General features: G+C 40.6%; 1 protein-coding gene across 7 annotated transcripts in view; it reads left to right on the top strand.

The window, feature by feature from the left end:
- The window catches only part of TPP2 (tripeptidyl peptidase 2), a 67,939-nt gene extending 48,528 nt beyond the window's left edge, over positions 1-19,411 (top strand). For 4 of the 7 annotated variants that reach the window (XM_089899394.1, XM_022576817.2, XM_089899393.1 and 1 more), the window contains 9 exons: positions 424-668; positions 929-1,007; positions 2,935-2,973; positions 8,293-8,444; positions 9,792-9,888; positions 10,885-11,015; positions 14,231-14,438; positions 16,589-16,708; positions 18,478-19,411. In XM_089899394.1, coding sequence (XP_089755520.1) covers positions 424-668; positions 929-1,007; positions 2,935-2,973; positions 8,293-8,444; positions 9,792-9,888; positions 10,885-11,015; positions 14,231-14,438; positions 16,589-16,708; positions 18,478-18,567 — 1,161 coding nt within the window. In that variant the 3' untranslated portion in view covers positions 18,568-19,411. Of the gene's footprint in view, positions 1-423; positions 669-928; positions 1,008-2,934; positions 2,974-8,292; positions 8,445-9,791; positions 9,889-10,884; positions 11,027-14,230; positions 14,439-16,588; positions 16,709-18,477 lie in introns of those variants that run through there. The other 3 variants (XR_004023934.2, XM_030762606.2, XM_030762607.2) reach the window with 3 other exon arrangements.
- Positions 19,412-19,935: the final 524 nt, after the last annotated feature.

Raw genomic sequence — 19,935 nt, 5'->3', positions numbered from 1 at the left:
ATACAAACACGTGTGTGTGTCTGTCTTAGATATTACACAGCACCTCAGTTTTGCTCATTCTTGGTGTCATTTTATCCGTGCCCGTGAAGACCCAGGAACTAGAAAATCGTTGTCTTTTCCAGTCTTGAGCGGATGCTGATTCAGCTGGGCGCCTAGGAGTGGCCTGTTGTGGGAGGGCTGAGGGCTGAGGGCTTGGCTGCCTTCAGCTCCCTTATCCTCTGCTCTGGATGTGACCTTGGCCAGCTCACTTTGACGTCCAGTCGGGGCGTTGTGTGCGTGTCATGTGTGTGTCGTAACTTGCACTGTACCTCGCATACTGTAAGCACTCTGTAAGTGGTAATTCTTAACTGTTTATCCTCTTACTGTAATTTTCGTTCATGTGGCTAAACCTTACCTTTCCCAAATGTTGTTTTTCTTTTATAGTATTCTTTGAAACTGGAGAAAGGAGATTATACAATTCGACTGCAGATTCGGCATGAGCAGATCAGTGATTTGGAACGTCTTAAAGATCTTCCATTTATTGTTTCTCATAGGTTATCTAATACCTTGAGCTTAGATATTCATGAAAATCATAGTCTTGCACTTCTAGGAAAGAAGAAATCAAGTAACTTGACATTACCACCCAAATATAACCAGCCATTCTTTGTTACTTCCTTACCTGACGACAAGTAAGTGATAACATTGCTTAACACTCACTATCCATCTTATACTCTGTAATCTTTAAATGCTAGTTTATAATATTAGGCTACACTTATACTGTGTTGTCATTTGCCATTTTAGACTAAGGTTATTTCTCCCTTTGGTTTTTGAAATCTTAGCTACGGAAATTATTTCAGAATGCAATTGTTTTGATGTTTTTCCCCCTAATTCTCTTTGTGAAACTTTCTTTATTGTTCCTTTTCTCTCCTCTTTTGAATCTTCTTCTTAGAATACCTAAAGGGGCAGGACCTGGATGCTACCTTGCAGGATCATTAACGTTGTCAAAGACTGAACTCGGAAAGAAAGCTGTAAGTATTAGGTTTTTTGTTTTGTTTTTTTTTTTTTTTACACTGAAAGTGCCTGTTCCAAAATTTCCATTTCCTTAAAAATGGAAATTAATTTACATTTCAGAATAAGTAAAAGAGAAGATCTCTCTGGAAAAAGAAATTTAATAGTTATTTTTCCCCAAGTTGCTAGTAAAGGTCAATTAATATTTGGTTGTATTTTTATATATTTAGTATTCTTTTTCCCAAGCCTAAGTACTTGGGCCTTGAACCTGTTCTGCCTTGCACAGCTAATATACTTGAACTTCCCATGAAATATGTAGATCCAGATCAAACTTGGCTTAAGTGAATGGGATGTTTTTAAAATTAGAGAATTTATAGAGTTTTAACTAACGTAATATTGTGGATATAGGAATAAATCAGATCTTCTTGGGTGACTTCTAAAAAAACAGTCAGGACAATTACTACTAATAAACAGTATTTTTTACTTGTACAGATCTTTCTCTTATTGGAATTTTGTGTAGTTATCTACAAGGTAGTTATTTCTTTTGGCATTAAGGTTTATTTTATAGTTTCAAAATTGTGCTTTTTGTTAAAAACATGTTTCTGGTTGTTATATTTTAGAGATAATTGTTATGGTTTGATAGTACCTGTTTTAGTTTTTCCAACTGTTTTCATTACAAATTTATTGTGAGAACAGTGTTTATATACATCTGTCACCCTCTGTCATAATGTCATTTTAGCTCAATGCCAGTAAAAGTTGTCATTCTTATAGTTTTGCATTTCTCTTTAGCATTAGTTCTTACAAAGTAAGTCCACCACCTAATTCTGGAATTTATAAGTGCTGTTATCAAAATGAATAGAGCTCAAACATCTCAACAAGTATTCTCATGTCTTACCACTGTTGAACCAAAGATGGTTTATTAGCTGTCATAGGAGCGTCATCACGTAGGACTTTTGTGCTTAGAACAAGTCGTTTGCCCTGATATTTCTTGAGTCTCATTTCAGTCTGTACTATTTACTTATATGTACTTTAGTATAAGTTATAAGTACTTCAGTATAATATAGCCTTAGTAGAATGTGAAGTGAATCAGTAGTTACTGGAATTCATAGATGCACTGATTTAAGAAGTCCTGGTCTAGGTCCTTTTAAGTAGGTTTCATTTTCTGCTATGGGAAATATTGCTGCCTCTGCTATGGGGCTTCAACAGTGAGGCTTCTCATCCAGGTAACTTCTGAAGTGTCCACTGCCTGTGATGAGTAAGACAGAAGAAGAGCATTGTTATTAGAAGTATGCTTTTAGCAATTCAGAGATAGTGCTTCCTGGCTGCATTCTTTAAGAGGCAGTTGTGAAATTAAGTTATAAACAGGTGGGATTGACTATAGTTATTACTTACCAGGGTAGATTTTCTTGAGAAAACCTAAAGCTGCAGAGTTAAATGTAATTCCCAACATGTTGTTTATTTCATCGGATCTCAGCCATGGTGCGTTTCTTGTGGTTCTGGCAGCTGCGAAGGTAACTGTTCCTCTTGCCCCTCTCTGACGTTCCCAGTTCCCTCGAACGATGCTGTTTCTGGCGCGTGGGCGTGTGTGATCGTTGTGACAGCCTTGAAAATCTGACTCTGCGGACCGTCACCTAAATTTAATGTTTTCAGAACTGTTTGGATAACTAATGAATTTTGCTCTACAAACTTTTGAAATAAAAAGCTGAAAAACATTGACCCTTAGGAATAACACATTTGAGTGCATTTTTATTAAAAAAAAAAAAAAAAAATGAAAGTGGCAGTATTGCTTTCTTTAAAAGCCTGCCATTTTGATGACAGACCTGACCCTTCTAAGTACTGTGACCCATACAGGTGGGACGGAAACTGGCAGAAAAATAGACAGAGGTGGTATCTCCATCCTGTGTAGATTACGCGTGATATCTTACAGAATGTTGTTCTAACTCCCAGGGGCAGTCTGCAGCAAAACGACAAGGAAAATTTAAAAAGGTACTGATTGTCAGTTCTTTAAAAAGATGTCTTAAAGCCTTATTTGCATATTAGTTAAACTTCTTTTTCTGTCACTATTATCTTTTTTTAAAAAATCTCTCCCTTAGTTTCCTTTCTTTCAGTTCTGCAGTATAGTGCTTCTAGCTTATCAGTGTTGACAAACTGCTTTCTTAAAGTTTTTTTTCCCTGCCATAAATTGCTTTAAGACCCCTGGTTTATATGTGTATAGAGAAAATTTTAATGCTATTCATTTCTTACTGCAGGTATGACCAAGTAATAATATTTGAACTTTGGCATATCTAAAATCCTATAGAAAGATGAATGATTTTTTTTAGCTATATATGACAAAACAATTATTTTTGAAGTCTAAAGTCATTCTTAAATTGGATGATTTGATTAATAATGAAATATTATTAAAATATTTAAAGTGAAGTTTTTTTCCTGCTCTTGCATCTTCTTTGTTCTGGAAAGGCAGAGACGAAAAGAGCAATGGGCGTAGCAGAAACAGAAATAAGGACTGTGGCCCCAAATTAAAACTTATACTAAGAGCAGGAGCAGGTTTTAAGACCGTAACTAGTAAATGATGTGACCAGCTTCTCTGCAACTTATTTGACAATCTCTGATTGACTGCTGGAGCCAAATTTAGTTTGAAAATCTGTACTTCAGGTCTAGTTTAGAGAAAGGGATACGTATTCGATGAGCTCTCTGGTGAGGACCTGCTGACATCATTCGTCATCGTAGTGATTTCTCTCCTGCATGCAGGAAGCACTGCAGGGCAAGAATTAGTGTTTTAAGAAGAAACAAAAGAGAATTCAGTGTTTCTTAATTCATAGTGATGTGAAACTGGGGCCACCATTTTATAATAGATAAAATGTCTTTATTAAAATGACCTCTAAAATTCTATATGATTATGTAGTGGTAAAGACTTTGTTCAAACAAAATACACCACTGGGGGTTATCTTCCCAGGTAAAGGAATGTCGGCTTCTCCGTAGACCGTATTTCTCAACTGAGCGTCTTTACCCATTTGAAGGCCATGTAAATTCATTTAATGGAATTTAACCAGCATTACAACAAAAACAGAAAATGTCAGTTCATCAGATTCATAAAACTGTAATTTCATTTTATGCACACATTATCTTTGATTCATTTTGAAAATAGCCTGAAAGCCGCTGCTTCAGAGAATGAGGAGCCCACTAGAAAGAAGGTGCGCGTCCCAAAGGCAGAGCTGGGGGTTTTCTTTCTGTTGTACTGTTTGGTGGATCTTCTGGAGTTTTGGTGCCTTTTGTTTGTATTAGATTATTTGAGATAGGAAACTGTCAAATGAATAGGAACGTTATTGTTAATTGACGGTTAGTGAAGCTTCTAGAGCTGGGCATCTGGAGTCACTTCCTCCCATTTCTCCCCATCTTCAGTGTAAGTGCACGTGAAGCTCTTGTTTTAAAAATAATCATTATTATATATAGTTTTATAGTTACATTACAAAATATATAATTTATTGCCTGAACAAAATACCAACTTTGTATACATAATCCTCAATGGATTTGTCCTCTGGGTTTCAGTGACTTTTGAGTTGAATGTGTATGTTACCCTTTTTAAAGTTCATTGTAATATGAAAGAATATAGTTATTTTTAACATAAATAGCACTCAAATATGACATTGATTTTTTAAATAGCTATTTTAGTTCGTGTAAATGTATTAAAATTTTGAATTTATACTTTTTAATCACTTAAGAGCTAAGGGTATTATGTTTTGAACCGAAATTTAAATGGTGGTTTGTTAAATAGTTATTGGTTTGGCAGATAGATTTCATTTTCTAAATATTGTTCAATTCAATTCAAACACTGTTGAAATACTTTGTAATAATGGAGTAATTTTTTTCTTAAAAAATATGCTTACTGTTAAGTGTCTGCTATAGAGAGCTTATATCGTAGTATTTCTGCTCTGAAGATTCTTCTTTGACTGTCTTTTAAAATCATAATCAAGATTTCTTATGATTTAATGGTACAAAATCATTTCTGTTAAGTGGACCCTATGCTAAGCCCTTGAGAAGTTGAGTTGTAAAAATACTTACTGACAAAAAGAACAGATGACCATGATAAAATAACTGAAAAATAGGGCTTCCCTGGTGGCGCAGTGGTTGAGAGTCCACCTGCTGATGCAGGGGACACGGGTTCGAGCCCCGGTCCGGGAAGATCCCACATGCCGCGGAGCAGCTGGGCCCGTGAGCCATGGCCACTGGGCCTGCGCGTCCAGAGCCTGTGCTCCGCAGCGGGAGAGGCCACAACAGTGAGAGGCCCGTGTATCGCAAAAATAAATAAATGAATGAATGAACGAATGAATGAAAAATAACTTCGTTTCTCTTTTGGTTGGAGACTAAAACAACCATGTCCATAATATTTAGTAATAAGAAGTAGCTCTTGTGCTGAAATATTTTATAGGATAATACTGGCCTTTATAATTACTAATTTGGTACAGATTTACTATATAAAATGCTGATTACAAAATCTTGGTTCCCCCCCACCCCCAGGCCATTCATCATTAACTTTCCCAGTCTCTTTTGCATTTTTAGTGATAGTTTATGGTTGCTATTATATATGGTTTCTCTCTATTTGCAGATCTTTGTTAGAGTTCATTGTTAATCATCGATTAAGTTTAATGGATTGTTCATTTTAAATTCAATTCTGTTTTCTCTCTTTACTAAAACATCTTAGCAAATGCCTTACCTCTGAGCCTCAGAGGAAGAATTGCCTCACAACAGAGAGACCTCGCCTCCTGAGGTTTGTCCCTCTCCCTGCTCAGGCGAGGAGGAGGGGACAGCAGGGGGGTGCACACACTGAATGCAGGTGCAGGCACATTCCAGCACACTGGGCGGTACAGGAGCCTGACTGCAAAGGGAGTAGGGCCCTATTAACAGAGTAAATGTTGGAGGCCACTTGCACCTTTAATTCTTAGGTGTGTTGTCTCTGCTAAACAGATGACACTGAAGTGGGCTGTTACTGTGAGAACTTGGTGGTCAAGTACCCACTCAAATGTTGCAGACCCTTTTAACTTGGCTTAAGCTCAGGGCAGTGTCCACCTAGCAGAGTAAACCTGGAGAAGGAGCGCAGGATGGGTGGCAGGGACTGGAAGGAAGCCTGCCCACGGGAGGGCTGTTTCCCCTTCCCAGGCTCACACTTCACTGAAGACCTTTGCTTGCAAACTTGCTCCCGGACCTCAAGGGAGAGTGGTGCTGAAATGGCTAAAAATGGCTTCCTGTGGTTCTCGTCCATCAGTGGTTTTCTGCGCTTTAAATGGGTTGTACTGAAATGGTGGTTACTATTTCATTAGAGCTCCTACAACAGTAGCTGCTTATATTTACTGTTATATCCCCAAATAAAGTTTAATTGTGAAAATTGTTAAAATGGACATATTTATGTAGTATTTACACCTCAGGGGAAGATGGGGCCACTACTTGTTTGTGACTCAACCTGTGCAAAGTTTTTTCTGAAATTATGTGAATAGGGCCTTGACAACTTTGATAGTGTAATTTGTTCCAATTTTAGAAACTTTGTTAATTAAAACAAATACAAGATTTTAGTTTAGCAACGTTTTTAATGTAAACCTAAAGACAGAATTTTAGAAATTGTCTTAATAAATAATGATTTAATTAGGGACACCTAGTTATTGTGCCAGAAACGGATCTAGCAACTATAACAGGTGATTTCATTTCCCAGATCCTGCATTACTTTTCACAAGACTCACGTGCTAATAAAATAGACACAAATAGGTGTAGTTACACTTGCTCTCTTTAAAGCAAAACTTCTCAAAAGGACCGTCCATACCTGTTTACTTCTCACCTCCCTCTCGGCCTTTACCCTCTGCCCTCCGCCCCCCACCAGCCTCCCCTGCCGCTCTTGCTCTGTCGGCGATCAGCGGCCACTGTGCTGTCAGGTTTGACAGTTACTTCTCCCGCCTGACGCCGCCTTTCAGCTAGCTGTCACTAGCCGCCCACGCTCGATCTTCATGCTGGCTTTTCCCCGGGGCTGCCGTGACCTCAGACTCTCCCTCCACAGTGGAAAGCTTTGGACCATTCCTGGGCTTGCTCTTTTCCCCCTCCCCCACCCCTGCTGGTCTCATTCAGCCCCTCGTCTTAAATACCACCAGCAACCACCATCGGTCCTGTCTTCCCGGGACATCTCATGTCCCTTTATTGCTTCCTTTTCTATAGCCTGTCCTTTAGTTCCAGGCAGTGTCAGGACACCTGGGTCTGTGTCCCAACTTGTTTTCTCTTTTTCCACTTTGGCCTCTATCATCCATTCTCCACATAGGTAGTATCAACAGTTATTAAAAAAAAAAAAAACACCAAAAAACCAAAGTGTTTAATCCATACAGGATCCAGAGTTATTAAACAAAAAGCAAAAATCCTTAATCATGTCACTGCCTTGCATACAGCTCTTCCTGTGGCACCTAGAATAAAACCTGTATTTTTTTACCCGTACTCTGTCAGCCCTGCTTACTTACTGTGGCCGCTGCCCTTTCTCAGAACCTAACCCTGTGCTTGCTGCACACCCCCTCAGGTTTCTGCAGGTGCTCGTCTTGTCCCCGCACATCTCTTCCTCTCCTCGTTCTGGTTATTCAGGTTCATTGAAGTTTATTCCTTGAGATCACTGAGGCTCCATTAGAGTGTTTCCATGACCACTTTGTCTGCATGGGTCCCCCCTTACCCACCAGTCACACTCTATCCCCTTACTCTATTCTGTTGTCTTCGTATCACGTGTCGTTTATTTACCTACACGTTTGTTGGCTGTCTTCCCAGAGGGTGAAAGGCCCTTGTCTGCTTTGTCCCTCACCTCTTTGGAGCTATTACCTTGCACACCGCGGGAGCTCAGTAAGTCCTGTGGATTGAATGAAGAAAGAAATTTCTCTTTAAATTTAATTAGAAAAGCAGATCTTTTCTTTCTTTCTTTAAAATTTAATTATTTTCTCTTCTCAGATGTAAAATGTGAAAGCTCAGTACATTTTTGTAGTCAGTCTGTCAAGTAAAACTAAGAATACCAAATAACACTTAAATGGAGAAAAGTTTGTTCTTATTTCCTTGTTTTAAAGGATTTATTAGAAGCATTAGCTTTAAAGTTTGGGAGAGAATTACTTTGATCTCAGATTGGAACTTTAGATGTATTTTGGCCCTTAGAATCTGAAATACAGTGTAGTACCGCTCAAGTGCAGCCGATGTTACATGCTGTTCGGCTATTGAAGATTTTTTTTTTTTGAAGATTTTTAAATAAGGAATATTAAGCATGTTAATCTAAGACTGTCTCTCCACGTTCATTTTTCACAGGATGTAATCCCTGTTCATTACTACCTAATATCTCCACCAACAAAGACTAAGAATGGCAGCAAAGACAAAGAAAAAGATTCAGAAAAAGAGAAAGATTTAAAAGAAGAGTTTACTGAAGCATTACGAGATCTTAAAATTCAGTGGATGACAAAGTAAGTTTTAAATGAGTTTTAATCCTCTAAGCGTTTACTTTTATTTTCCCAGTTACAACAATATTGTGTGTGTATGCAAAGGCTATGTATTCAGAAATGTTAACAGTGGATAGGACTGCAAGTGCTTTTAAATTTTCTTGTAATTATATTTAGTTTTTAATTCCCTTTTGTGATAAGAATTTTTAAAATTTTAATCCTTATTCTGATCTGCTCTTGGAAGAGAATTTTATTGGAAGGTACAAAAAAGAAAATAAATCACTTTTTGCCCCCTTTCCAAAGATAATCATTGTCCTGTTATTATTAGTTGTCTCTGTATTTATACATGTAGCAGGTGAGTGATACTGTGTCCTGGTTTTCCAGTTACTATTTGATTACGAGCAAATTTAAAACAAACCTTTTTAAACCTCTGGAAATGATCCTAAGGACATACAGCAAACGGAGAAACACCTATTTAAGAACATCTACAAAAGTTCAGTAAGAAAAGTGAGACTCTGGTATGTGAGCCAAGGTCACTCTCTTCCCACTCCCAGCTCAGTGAAGCGGAGCCTCCTCCAGACTGGCTGCAGCCAGGACCGCAGGCTCCCCGTCCCCTTGGCTTGGAGGACTCTCCTGCTGGGAGGGGCAGGGGGTTGGCACATGTCGGCCGGCACCCCAGCCCGGCCGGCACCCCAGCCCCGCGGCCTGCTGCTGAGGCCAGGTTCTGGGTGAATTCCGTTGAGAGGCGGGGGCTCTCTCCTGCTCAGCCCCCACCAGCAACGCAGAGGGTCTGCCAGGTGCTGAGAACGCAGGCCCCGCCGTGGTTTCCCGCCAGGCGGGGCAGACCGCAGTCTCTGCTCTGCTGCTGTTCCTCCCGCCGTGGAGTCAGTAAGAACAGATGTAGTTTCTTCAGCTTCCCCAGCTGGGAACGTGGAACATCTGTCTCTTTGTTCATTCAAGACTTCAGATTCTTCCAAAACAGTGTAAATTTTCCTTCTTTGTAGGTCTTAGGCATTTCTAGATCTTTTAATCTTTCTTAACTGTTTTTGAATGTTTTTTTCCCTCCCGTTGATAAATCTAATTATAGCTGGTATGTAGGAAAGCTGTCGATGCTTACTTTCATCTGACCATCTTATTGAACTCATAAATGAAATAATTTACAGTTTGATTTTTTGTTTTGTTTTGTTTTCTCGGTAGCATATTTATACTGCCTGCAAATAAATACAGTCTTTGTCAGTAATTATATTTCAGATTGGTACCTTAGGTTATTGACTGGAACTTTAAAACAATGTAAAGTAATAGGAAAGACAGAAATTATTTTCTTTCTAAAAGAACTGAAATAATGACTGTTTCTCTTTCTTATATATGTAGGCTGGATTCTAGTGACATTTATAATGAATTGAAGGAAACATACCCTAATTATCTCCCTCTGTACGTTGCACGACTTCATCAGTTGGATGCTGAAAAGGTTGGGCGTGTTCGATTTTACTCTGAGTCTCTTATTTTGTTTGCAGTATTAGATGAGGTTTGCCTTTGGAATAAGGGGGCAGTCTTTGTCTTCTCTTCTTGCCGACTGAAAACGTGTCGCCTCAGATTGAATGTTCTGTTGAGCTATTTTCATTAAGCTGACTCAGGACTCACGTTTGGTCAGTGGGAGGAGAAGTAGATAGGAAACCCTAAGGGTGGCTTTTCTGACCTTGACCTGAAGAGCTGGGAGCAGAAGGCCGTGGTCATGGCCTGCTGGAGTCTCAGGCGCCTGCAGCAAAAGCGGAGCTCCTCTGCACTACCTTGGTTAACTTCGTTTCTGATTTCTGAGAATTGGCTGTGTAGCTCCCAGCTGTCCTCAGTGGACCAGCCCTCACTGGGAGTCCTGGCTGTAGAAAGTGCTTGTGGCCATAACCAATCAAGAGTCACCAAGGGTTGAGTGTGAGCCCGCAGGCCCTGTGAGGAGCTGGACTGCTGAGGACGCCAGGACAGCCCGGGGCCTGTAGTGAGACTCTGTTGCTTCTGTTCCTGTTTACTCTCATTTCGGAGGTTTCAGTAATAAATTAGAATTTGTCTCATCAGCTGGTGCTTTTTTTACTTCTGTTTTCATGTGCTGTGGGACGGGGGTAACATAGCTGATCACGTTTCTGAACTTTTAAGTTACCCAAGGAAAGAGCTGCCTCTGTAGAAAACAGTTTATATTTCTGTGAACTTCGTTATCTTGCTTATTACTCCGTTCAGCGCCAGTGGGGGGTGTAGGGTAGGTATTTTCCCGTCTGAGCTCAGTTTTCTAGAGATGCTGACCATCGTAAAGGTCACACCAGGAGCTAGTGCGGAGCCCCTGGGCTGCACAGCCTACCTGGTCCCACACCACGGGAGTCCTAACTCTCACGGGCATGACCGACAGAAGTGAAATGCGTCAGGAGGCTCATGGATACATCCATTTTTTTCTTATTTCTTCTTTTTTCTTCCTCCCCAGGAACGAATGAAAAGGCTTAATGAAATTGTCGAAGCTGCAAATGCTGTTATTTCTCATATAGATCAAACGGCCCTAGCAGTTTATATTGCGATGAAGACTGACCCCAGGCCCGATGCAGCTATTATAAAAAAGTACCTAACCAGTAAATACTCTTTCTTGCATCTCATTTCTTAGTTACTTTTTTTAATTATTGAAAATATCCTTCTTTTCTGGTATTTTTTATATCCTTATCATTGGAGTTACCGATTTGGGGATACTCCATCCTTAAATATAGTAATTTTCTCCAGTCGTTTAAGATTAAGCAAAAGAAAAGTCGTTTGCTTCCTCCACCATCAGGTGCTGTCATGGTGGAGAGATTTGAGTGGCTGTGATCAAGCAGTCCAGCCATTTGGGGGATATGTGTGAACTGGACACATGGAGAAGGAAGCACAGAGCACCCTGTAAAATTAATTTTTCAAGTGTTGATTGACCAATAGCATGACAGGCTCCAAATTTAGTTTATATGCTTATTAGTAAAGTGATAAGAAATCACATTGGGTTAAAGCCATTATCTGGCAACTTCAGTTTATGAAACTGGGTTTACAGTACTACTTGAGAACAAGGGTGGGGGGATTATACTTTAGCTTTAGGAAACTCTAACGTGATGTGTACAACAGACGCGTAGCTGGGTTTATGCGTTTGTAAGGCTCCATCCGTGCGAGAGTGTGGTTTCCGCTTGCTGGTGTGACGGTCCGGCGGCTTTCCCGTTCACCCTTCCACGAACTCCTACCATCGTCTCCTGATAACACTCCCACACTCCCAGTACCAGTCTCCCCTCTGTCACTTTGGTTTATTTCCAACCCTGGGGGTCCTTAACTTACAAGGGTAGAAGTTTCCTCCTCTTAGCGTTATTGTAACTAATAATAAACTGAAACCGTGCAGGCTGCCTGAAAATATGGTAGTTTCCCTTAAAGATTCCATCTGCTTCAGTCAGAATTTTTTTTATATACATACAAAACGCTTGATTTAAAACTGCTAGAACTCTTGACCTTGCATCGTTTATACTGATATTACAGGTCCTAACGAGTCTTACAAGCAGCAGTGTTCAAGCGGAATAAAATTTGTTCAAAATAGGTTTTTGGCCATTGTCAGCACCCTTTCACACTTTCCAAAGGAACCTTCTGGAAACATTGCTGTTTTATTGTTGCTAATAATAATAGTGGATGGTGCAGCCACCATTTATGAAATGCCAGTTATATACAAATGCCAGTTATATGCATTATGAAATGCCAGTTATATATATTATGAAATGCCAGTTATATACAAAGGATTATATGGGGCATGGATTTATCATTTCCAGCTGCTTTCGCTTAAGTCACTCGTTTCAAAAATTGCAAGACGGCCATTTTGTAATCTTAAAAATATTAACTTTTTGTAGGGGATCTAAGTTTTAATTAAACTGCAGTTTACTTAGTCCACTAAAGTATCTAATTGAAGTTACTTCCTAAAATGTAGCTATTGCCACCTTGATCAGTCCCTAACTAACTCTGATTCAGAGAGATTTATTGACCGAGCACTGTATGTAGCGCCACTGAGAGGGATGTAAAAAAAAATGAACAAGACACTCTCTACTCTTAGGAAACATACAGCCTAATACAGAAGATGATAATTGCTAGATGGAATGTGATTAACAGTTATAATAAGTATTTTAAACTGTGAAAGCCCATGGGAAGGAGAGCAGGGAAACCATCATGGATTAATAGGTATTTAATCCGAGCAGGTCAGTTCAAAGTTAGAAGAGGGTAGGAAGAGAACATTCCAGATATGTGGAATTTAGGTTATTGGATCAGAGAATGCGGAAATAGAAAGGGGTCTTAAAGGTGATTCAATCCAGGTCTGGCGAGTCCAGCACACCTGTCACCCCAGCTCGCCCTCCAAGCTCTGCATCCTGCAGCCCTCCTCCGGGCAGCCAGGACAGTCAGTCGGGATGCCGTAGGTGAGTGGATATCCAGACCTGCCCTGCCTGCCCAGTTGTGTTCCACGGCCCCCGTTCTCCCTCACAACGTGGAGATAACGCTTGACTGCTGAGGCTGCTGTAGAGCATGAGTGAAGTACTGCCGAGACATTTCAGGTGCCGCCTGGCATCTAAGAAGAGGTGGTGGGGTAAGGAGGGACTCAGTAAATGAAAGCCCGTCCATCATTCTGTTCTTAAGTCCACAGTGACCAAGCACTTCAAGTCCCCAGAAACGCTTCCCAGGAAAGAGAGTGAGAGTTGGCTCTTTTAAACTTTGAAACTCTTTGCTCATAAACTCTTGGGCATCTTTTAGGCATAATTTCACCTGCATTGCAAATGTATTAAGGTGGGTAACTTAGGTTGTAGCAGGTTATTGGCGTTGTGTTGGGGTTTTTTTTCCTCTTCTTCTTATTTTAATTGTATTTTGTACAAATTGTTGTTGATTTTACAGTCCCAGCGGATTTCATAGGCGGCACGTTTCACTCTGGGTCCTTCAGAATCATGCTTACCGGTAGACAGTTTGTTCATCCCATATCTGACTGCCTCCTGGTCATCTTCTCAGCACTTGTAATCCTCGTCTTTAGACGTATCTGACAGGAGTTGGGCAGGATGCGTCAAATAAGCATTGGAGGGGCCAGTACTGTCCCAGGAGTGTAGGCTGTTACTGTATTTCATTCAGCAGCAATTTACTGAGTGTCTGTTCCGTGCCAGGCATTGTTCTGGGCATTGGAACACATCAGAAACAAAGCTGCCTGCCTGGAGCAAGGCAGGTGGCCCCGGCGATTAAGAGCAGGGGTTCCAGGACCAGCCGCAGAGCTCGGAGTCCTGGATCTGCTGCTCCCTAACTGTGGGACCTTGAACAGATCGCCTGATCTCTCTGTGCCTCGATTTCCTCCTTTGCAAAATAGAGGCAACTGATGGTCTCTTGCTCATAGAGTTATTTTGAGTATAAATGAGTTAATGTGTTAAAATGCTAGAGTAAGCCTTGTATTCCTTTGCTCTGTGTATGCGTGACAGTTCACGACTGCACAAGTATGTAACGACTGACATAAGAAGTTGAAACACTTAGAAGATACTGTTCTAAGAGTTTCTTAGCTGACAGAATTGATCCAACAGTCTTTCCCCTCTGGTGCGCATGGCATGCTGTTTCAACCGATTACAGCGATCCTAACTCATTTAATCTGTGTGTGGAAGAGTGGCTCTTGTGTTGCACAATGCAGATGTCTCTCCATGGCTACACCACATTCCTGCATTGTAAATCTTAGGCAGAGAAGGCATGAGGTTAATTTCGGGTGAGGCTGTACTTCTAAAGATGCTCTCCTGATCTGTGGAATGTGTTGGTTTGGCACACAGTGACATGGACAAGCAGAAGTCGACGCTCGTAGACGCCCTGTGTAGGAAAGGCTGTGCCCTGGCCGACCACCTTCTCCAGACCCGGGAGGAGGACGGGGCTGCATCAGGCGACCTGGAAGGGAGAGAGGAGGAGGGAGAGAGCGCCCTGGATTCTCTGACGGAAACTTTCTGGGAAGCTACAAAATGGACTGATCTTTTCGACAGTAAGGTACCCTTTCTCCTTCTTGTTTCGCTGCAGTTCTTGGGGGTGCATCCCAGATCCCTTGTGCCCAGCGGGCCCGGCCAGAGAGGATGAGGATAAATGGAATGAGGCTGAGCTGGGCTCCGAAGAAGATGAGGTGCTTAGCGAGGCCTCCCTGGTCTTCCCGGCTTTGAAACCACTTGACCGTTGTTTGGTCTGTCCGCACAGTGGCTGGTGGACCACGCTAGCTGGGGAAACAGTTGGAGAGCGTGTGTGGCGGGCTTTTGGTTAAGCCATTTATGTATCAGCTAAAATTAAGGGCATCTGAAAGCTGTCTTCGTACCTGTCCCTGTGCTCATTTGTCAGGGATGGAGATGGCGGTATTCTGGTTAGTTTAGATATTTGTTATTTCTCTCCAAACTCTTTAACTTCTAAATAACTATCATCTTGATTTGTACCTGATCAGTTTTTAAAGCCCAGTGTAGAAAAAGTAACATTGATGAGCTTTTTGGGTTTAGATTATAAAAACATGTAAAATGCCTTCTAGCTCTCTACTATAATTCTTAACAGTAGAGATTATATAGCTACAGGTATTTGCCAGTCTTCCTTTCTTCTGGACATAAAGGAAGAAAAAAGGAAATGTAATCAGTGGAATTCTTCTTCCAGCACAAACTGTGGCGGTTTTTTAGGAGACAGGTGCTTGTTTTCAAGATTAACTATGGTGATCGGTAGTAAAGACTTCTGAAGTAGGAGAAAATTCTTCCTATCTGCTTGGTTGTTCCACCTCAGTTCAGTAGTGCTTTTATAGAAGGAACTCAGTAATGTTCCAGAAACTGAAGGAAGCAGCACCAGAGGTTAAGAATTTGGATCTGAAATCAGGCCCCTGGAGCTTGGATTCTGCCCCTGCCCCTTTGACCTCTGTCACCGTAGGTGGGTGACCGAATGTTCATGTGGGGCTGTGGTGCTGCGTACCATGGGATTTTATGAATGAGTATCACGTACCTGGAAGGACGTCAGCAATACTTGCTGTTACTACTAACAAAGTTATCTCGTGTCTGCTGTGTGCCAGACACTGCGCTCGCTGCTGGGAAGAAGATGAATAAGAGCCTGGTCCGGCATCAAGTCGGTAGACACTTGATGAGCATCACAATAAACCTGTTATAAAGAACTCTGTTCTTGCCGCAGCGCTCTTATGTTAAGGGTGTGCATTGTATCACCTGTCTGTTTACTGTGTCTGTAGCAACAGTTGTTGAACCCTTTCCTTGTCTCTAGAGTACAGGTAAGTGTGACAGGATTCCTTTCTTTGAGGACATGCTGCACATTCTAAAAGTGGAGACTAAAGATATAAACAAATGGCTTATGAGTATTTTTGACAAATGCAGTAATTAAAGGTAGAAAACTTGGACAAAAGGAAGCAGTTGAAAGTAAGAACATGTTTCTATAATATGACACTTCATTTGTTTACTTTTATCCTCTTTCGCAATTTTGGTGATTTATAGTGACTGTAGTTTTGTACGTCTAACTTGCAATTTTGTCGTCACTTACGTTAGCTCTGCTTTCTTTTGCATAGAGGTATTTTGGTATGGATTCCAACAGCTAGTGATTTATCATAATAGCTTTCTTTCCCCAAATAGATTATCTGTTCTGTGGGATACCCAGCTCTTTTAAAGATGTTAATTGTTGTTTTAAAAAGTTGTTAAAATTTACTTGATGTAACATGTTCATTTGAAAAGCTACACTTCTGTTAAAGCCTCAATTCTTTCATTATTTTTCTTCTTTATTATTTTTTCTTTGATTTTTATTTATTTACTTTTGGCTGCGTTGGGTCTTTGTTGCTGCACGCGGGCTTTCTCTAGTTGCGCCGAGCGGGGGCCACTCTTCGTTGCGGTGTGCAGGCTTCTCATCGCGGTGGCTTCTCTCGTTGCGGAGCACGGGCTCTAGGCGCACAGGCTTCAGTAGTTGTGGCACCCAGGCTCAGTAGTTGTGGCGCACGGGCTTAGTTGCTCCGCAGCATGTGGGATCTTCCCGGACCAGGGATCGAACCCGTGTCCCCTGCATCGGCAGGTGGATTCTTAACCACTGCGCCACCAGGGAAGTCCAGTTCTTTCATTATTAAAGCAATATGCCTTAAATTGTAAATATTTTGTAGATGAGCTGTATCTTGTTTTACGTTGTAGGTTTTGACATTTGCATACAAGCATGCCTTCGTAAATAAAATGTATGGGAGAGGCCTTAAATTTGCAACTAAACTTGTGGAAGAAAAACCAACAAAAGAAAACTGGAAAAACTGTATTCAAGTAAGTGATATTAAAATTGCCACTGTTGGGTATCATTTCAATATTGTAGAGTGACAAGATAGTTAGAAAGCCTTACGGTAGTGATAAAACAGTACCAGCTTTATCGTGACTAATTATTAGTCTAATTAACATAATGTGAACTATAAAATAAATGCATGAAAGGTAGTCAGTAAGCTGTTTAAATTTTTAAAACATTTTTCACTCCTGTCCAGAAAACCTATATTTTTAGCTTCTAGTGTTTTCAACATAGGCAAAATGCATTGCATATTTTGTGTGGTTAGAAGACAGGTTTCCTTTATGAAGGAAGCGGATGATTTCGTTTAAATACGTGTTGGCTCAGTTCTAAAACGGTTGAACTTCTAGAGTTTATGTTTGATTTTATTCTTCATTTGACACGATAGGCCATTTTTTATTTTACCATGTATCGTATGCAGGGAAGTTCTGTGGTTGAGCGCTCTGCACAAATTAAGTGTCAACTGTAAGAACTCACTGAACCCCACAGAACTTGTTTCAGCCTAGCCTTGTCTTTGTACACGTATAGTTGGTTTATGCTTAAAGGGTACATGGAGGTTGGGGTACGCTGGTCCTGCCAAAGGCGGCCGAGGGCCTGGTCTTCATATTGAAGGTATTCTTTGGATGTAAAACTCACCTGTAGGTTCCTGGGGCAATTTCTGGTAATTAGAGTAAACTATAGGTTATCTTTACTCTCAGACCTTTTCTGTCAGTTGAAATTGTAAGACATTTCAAATTCACTTCTTCAGATCTTTGAGGAGGTTGAGAGAGCTCTTTCTGGAACTTAATGTCTTCTCATCATGTAGGCTGTGAACTGAGCTCTTACATTTGTGAAGCCCGCGATCCACCCAGATGCTCACACCAGGGGATGTTTCATAACTTGTCTCCCCTCCACTCTGCTCGCCTGCTGTCTGTTCTCCACACAGCAGCCGGAAAAGATGGCTTTAGACCCCTCCTGGTGAAGCTCCGTCACATTTAGAGTAAAATCCAAACTCCTCCCCGTGGCCTGTAAGGCCCGTGTGGTCCGGCCCCTGCCAGCGGCCTCTCCAGCTGCATCTCATATCACACTCCCACGTCCTCACTCTGCTTCTGCCGTCCCAGCCTCCTCTCTGCTTGGCTGACACAGTGCACCCTTTCCCTCTCGAGGACCCAGCTCTTCCAGCTGCGTGGAGAGCTCTTCCCCAGATTTTCACAGAGTAGGTTTCTTCTTGTCACTCAGATTTCAGCTTAAGTGTCACCTCCTCAGAGATCCCTTTCTTGACCATCTCACTTCCCAGTCTGTTTTATAGCAAGTTTTATTTTTACTATATACCTGATACATTTCTTATTATTTACTTATTTATTAGCTTGCTGACTTTCTGTTTGGCTTTCCTGCATAGAACTTAAGTTTCCTGAAGGTGGGAAGTGAGTTTGTTCAGTGCTTTTTCCTAATGCCTAGAACAGTGTTTGACTACCGTAGGCACTCAGGAAGAGTGAGGGAAAGGAAACTAGGGTGGTCGGAAGGAAAGGAGCCAGTCATGTCAAGTCGATGGGAAGCCAGGAGGACAGAGGGAGGGAAGGCAGGAGGGTTGGCAGGGGTGATGATAATCGCCAGGATAGGCGGGTCGGGCGGAAGGAAGGAAGGTTGTGGGTGAGTTGATGGAAGGAAAGTTCTACCTGCTGCTTCTTTATTACGACTAAATATTTAATACAGAATTTACCCTAAATGCTGAGCCTGAAACATCTGTTCTTTAATAATTGTGTGTGTTTTATTACAGCTGATGAAGCTGCTTGGATGGACCCACTGTGCGTCTTTTACCGAAAACTGGCTCCCCATCATGTATCCTCCTGATTACTGTGTATTCTAACATAGGAACCAAGACTTTAAATTTTAAAAAAGAAAGTTTTATAGTGAATGGATATAAAAACAAATTTGTGGCATTTTTAGTCTAATGCATGTTTTCATCTGCTATCAAATACTGATTATTAAAATGATGTGTATTTATCAGAGAATTTGCTGGCGTGTGGCTTAATACATGTAAATCTAGACCTCTGACATCATGGTGTTTTCTTAATGCCTCACATTGCTGGCAGCGGGCTGTGCCCTGGCTGCCAGCACCAAGGACTTTCAGTTGGGTTGCAGCTGTTACATGCATGAGAGGTTTTGAACAGTAACTTTTAACTGCAAACCTATAAAATTCTATTTTTTATTTTATAAATGAACAGGGTTTTAACATGCGCGACTTTAATTTTTTTCAATTGTATGAAGGCCTTAAAAAAGCTACATTAAGCGTAGCTAGAATTATTTATTAGACTAAAAAGTAACAGAACTTCATTTCCAGATTTTTTTTTTTTTTTTTTGGCAAACGTTTACATTCAATTAAGGGGAGAAAATAAAACCGGCACAAATAAATTTGTGGCAAACGCTGGAGCATAACTGCTTCAATCAGTCTTCATCTTGGAGTTATTTCAGGCCGATCATTTTTAACATCTTCTTGACGTGCAGAGCATCAGAATGAGCTAATAATACATGTATAAGTGCCAGACAGCTTAAATCTGTATCAGGTATTGTAAAGATACATATATGGTATGTTTATTAAAGTTGAAATAATGTAAACACGTGAATAGATGTGCAAACCCAAGATCGCAGTACACCATATGCACTCTCATACCTTAATTTTTTATAAATAATAAAAGTGAATATTGAAGGTTCTTAAAGTTGGTCTTAATTTTTCATAAATAAAATTTGGGGTTAGAACAGAAATGAATAATACATTAAATCCATAGACAAAAAATTCAACATGAAATAATTTATAATGTTTCTTATAGGCTTGCAATTATTTGAATATATTTCCGAATCTTATTATGTGATTAACTTTTGTGTAGGTTTAATTTTTTATTTTTATCTCTCTGGCTACTATACTTCTTTCATCCTTCCTCCATAAAATAAGCACATGTAGACAATATTAAAAGGCCTCTACTGTCTTATAGCAAATGTGTTTGTGTGTGTATGGTTTTTAAATCTTCCCTTAGAATTTACTACTGTAAAAGGCCTACCAGAGATCTGGTCTTAGTCATTCGTGACTGTTTTTTGAGTAATTGGCTCCTTTATCTGATGAAGACGTTAGACCCTTTATGAAAAAGTGCACATATGCACGCAGACATTTTGCACAGTTTCTGAGCCATCTAAAGTGCACCCATGAACAACCACATGCATGTTCTCTGACAAACACATG

The sequence above is a fragment of the Delphinapterus leucas genome, chromosome 18 (genome assembly GCF_059928025.1).
Source record: "Delphinapterus leucas isolate spDelLeu-1000000601 "Yukka" chromosome 18, BTC_Dleu_Yukka2, whole genome shotgun sequence".
Taxonomy (NCBI): Eukaryota; Metazoa; Chordata; class Mammalia; order Artiodactyla; family Monodontidae; genus Delphinapterus; species Delphinapterus leucas.
This window is presented reverse-complemented; position numbering and strand designations above follow the sequence as displayed.